At 39.1% G+C, this 1,600-nt stretch overlaps 1 protein-coding gene across 1 annotated transcript; it reads right to left on the bottom strand.

The window, feature by feature from the left end:
- Positions 1-440: 440 nt before the first annotated feature.
- On the bottom strand, positions 441-1,382 carry LOC126490594 (olfactory receptor 147-like). The gene has a single exon (XM_050125646.1). It carries the CDS (start codon positions 1,380-1,382, stop codon positions 441-443), a length of 942 nt encoding a protein of 313 aa, XP_049981603.1.
- Positions 1,383-1,600: the final 218 nt, after the last annotated feature.

The following is a 1,600-nucleotide window of genomic DNA, read 5'->3' as shown; positions in this document are numbered from 1 at the left end:
AATGCTTTGTACTTAAATCCTTGTGATTTCTAACTCCAGGGCTACTATACTAGTAGATAGCTGCACAAATGTGTGTTTTCCTCAATCTTCAATACTGACAAAAAGTACAATGATTTTGGAAAATAATAGAATAAATTATGCACTCTATTCTAAAAGGATGATGTGTAAATCACCCTTAACTGTCTACTTCTGAAATTTCCTTCATAAGTAACTTAATTTTGAATAATGTTAAATAATTTTAAATCTACACTATTCTTACCATTGGGTTTTTTTATGTTATTTTAATTGTTCTAGTCCTTTAAGATTTCAACACTGTGGATCAAATCCAGGGACCCATGCATGTAAGCAAATGCTCTACCGATGAGCTGTTCCTCTAGTACTAACTCTAGTTGTAATCATCACATGTCCTAAGATTATCCCATAACAAGTGCAGATTCTACTTAAGTAAGCATGCTTCTCTTCAAAGTTTTTCTCAGTGCAATGTGGACATCCTTATTTCTTATGCTGTAGATGAAAGGGTTCAGCATTGGCCCCACAATGGTATAAAATATGGTAGATACATTATCACCTTCCACAGATGCACTAGAAGGTTTAAGATACATGAATGCTGCAGCTCCAAAGAAAAAAGAAACAGCTATTACATGGGAGCCACAGGTGCTGAAGGCTTTTGACCTACCCTCTGCAGAATGGATGCCAAGAATGCTGGAAAGGATCAAGGTGTAAGAGATAAAGATAGTCAGGCTGGGCACTGTTACATTGACACCCACAACAATGAAAACCACCAGCTCATTGATGGCAGTACTTGTACACGAGAGCTTCAGGAGAGGAAGTATATCACACACGTAGTGACTGATGATATTGCCATCACAAAAAGTCAGTCTCAGCATGCAAACTACGTGGGCCATTGCACCCACAAACCCCATCATGTATATTCCAAATGTCATCAAATGGCAGACCTGATAGGACATGGTGACCTGGTAAAGCAGAGGCTTACAGATAGCAGCATATCTGTCATAGGCCATGGCTGTCAAAATGTAGCATTCATCAATAACAAGGAAGCAGAAGAAAAAAAGCTGAGTCATGCACTCTGCATAGGAGATGATGTTCAGCTTCACAAAACTCACCAGCATTTTGGGTGTGATGACAGAGGAGTAGCAGAGATCTGTGAAGGAAAGGTTGAAGAGAAAGTAGTACATGGGGGTGTGCAGGTGAGGGTTCAAAATAATCAGAACAATCAAGCCAAGGTTCCCCACCATGGAGACCACATAGATTCCCAAGAAGAGGAAGAAGAGAGGCAGTTGAAGCTCTGGCTGCTGTGTCAAGCCCAGCAGGATAAACTCCTTTACAGAAGAGTCATTACCTAAGGCCATTCTCTGGGTCATATCTGTGGAAACAAAAATCATAACATTAAAAAGGAATTCAAGGCTCTCCAAAGTACTCCATTAAAATAAGATTAAGAAGCAGTTTTGAATAATAAATTCAAACTCACACTTCTCTGGGCCTCTGTTTTCAACATTTTTTTGAGTTCATTAGTGGTTAGAAATAACCACTAATGAATGGAAGGCTATTTCTTTGAGAACAGTATTCAAGGCACCTATGA

Source organism: Alexandromys fortis, unplaced genomic scaffold (assembly GCF_014885135.2).
Source record: "Alexandromys fortis isolate MF-2015 unplaced genomic scaffold, M_Fortis_MF-2015_v1.1 scaffold_253, whole genome shotgun sequence".
Classification (NCBI taxonomy): Eukaryota; Metazoa; Chordata; class Mammalia; order Rodentia; family Cricetidae; genus Alexandromys; species Alexandromys fortis.
This window is presented reverse-complemented; position numbering and strand designations above follow the sequence as displayed.

What these genes read in the sequence shown, in the direction of transcription:
- LOC126490594 (XM_050125646.1), bottom strand. Translation starts at nt 1,382, where the DNA reads ATGACCCAGAGAATGGCCTTAGGTAATGACTCTTCTGTAAAGGAGTTT.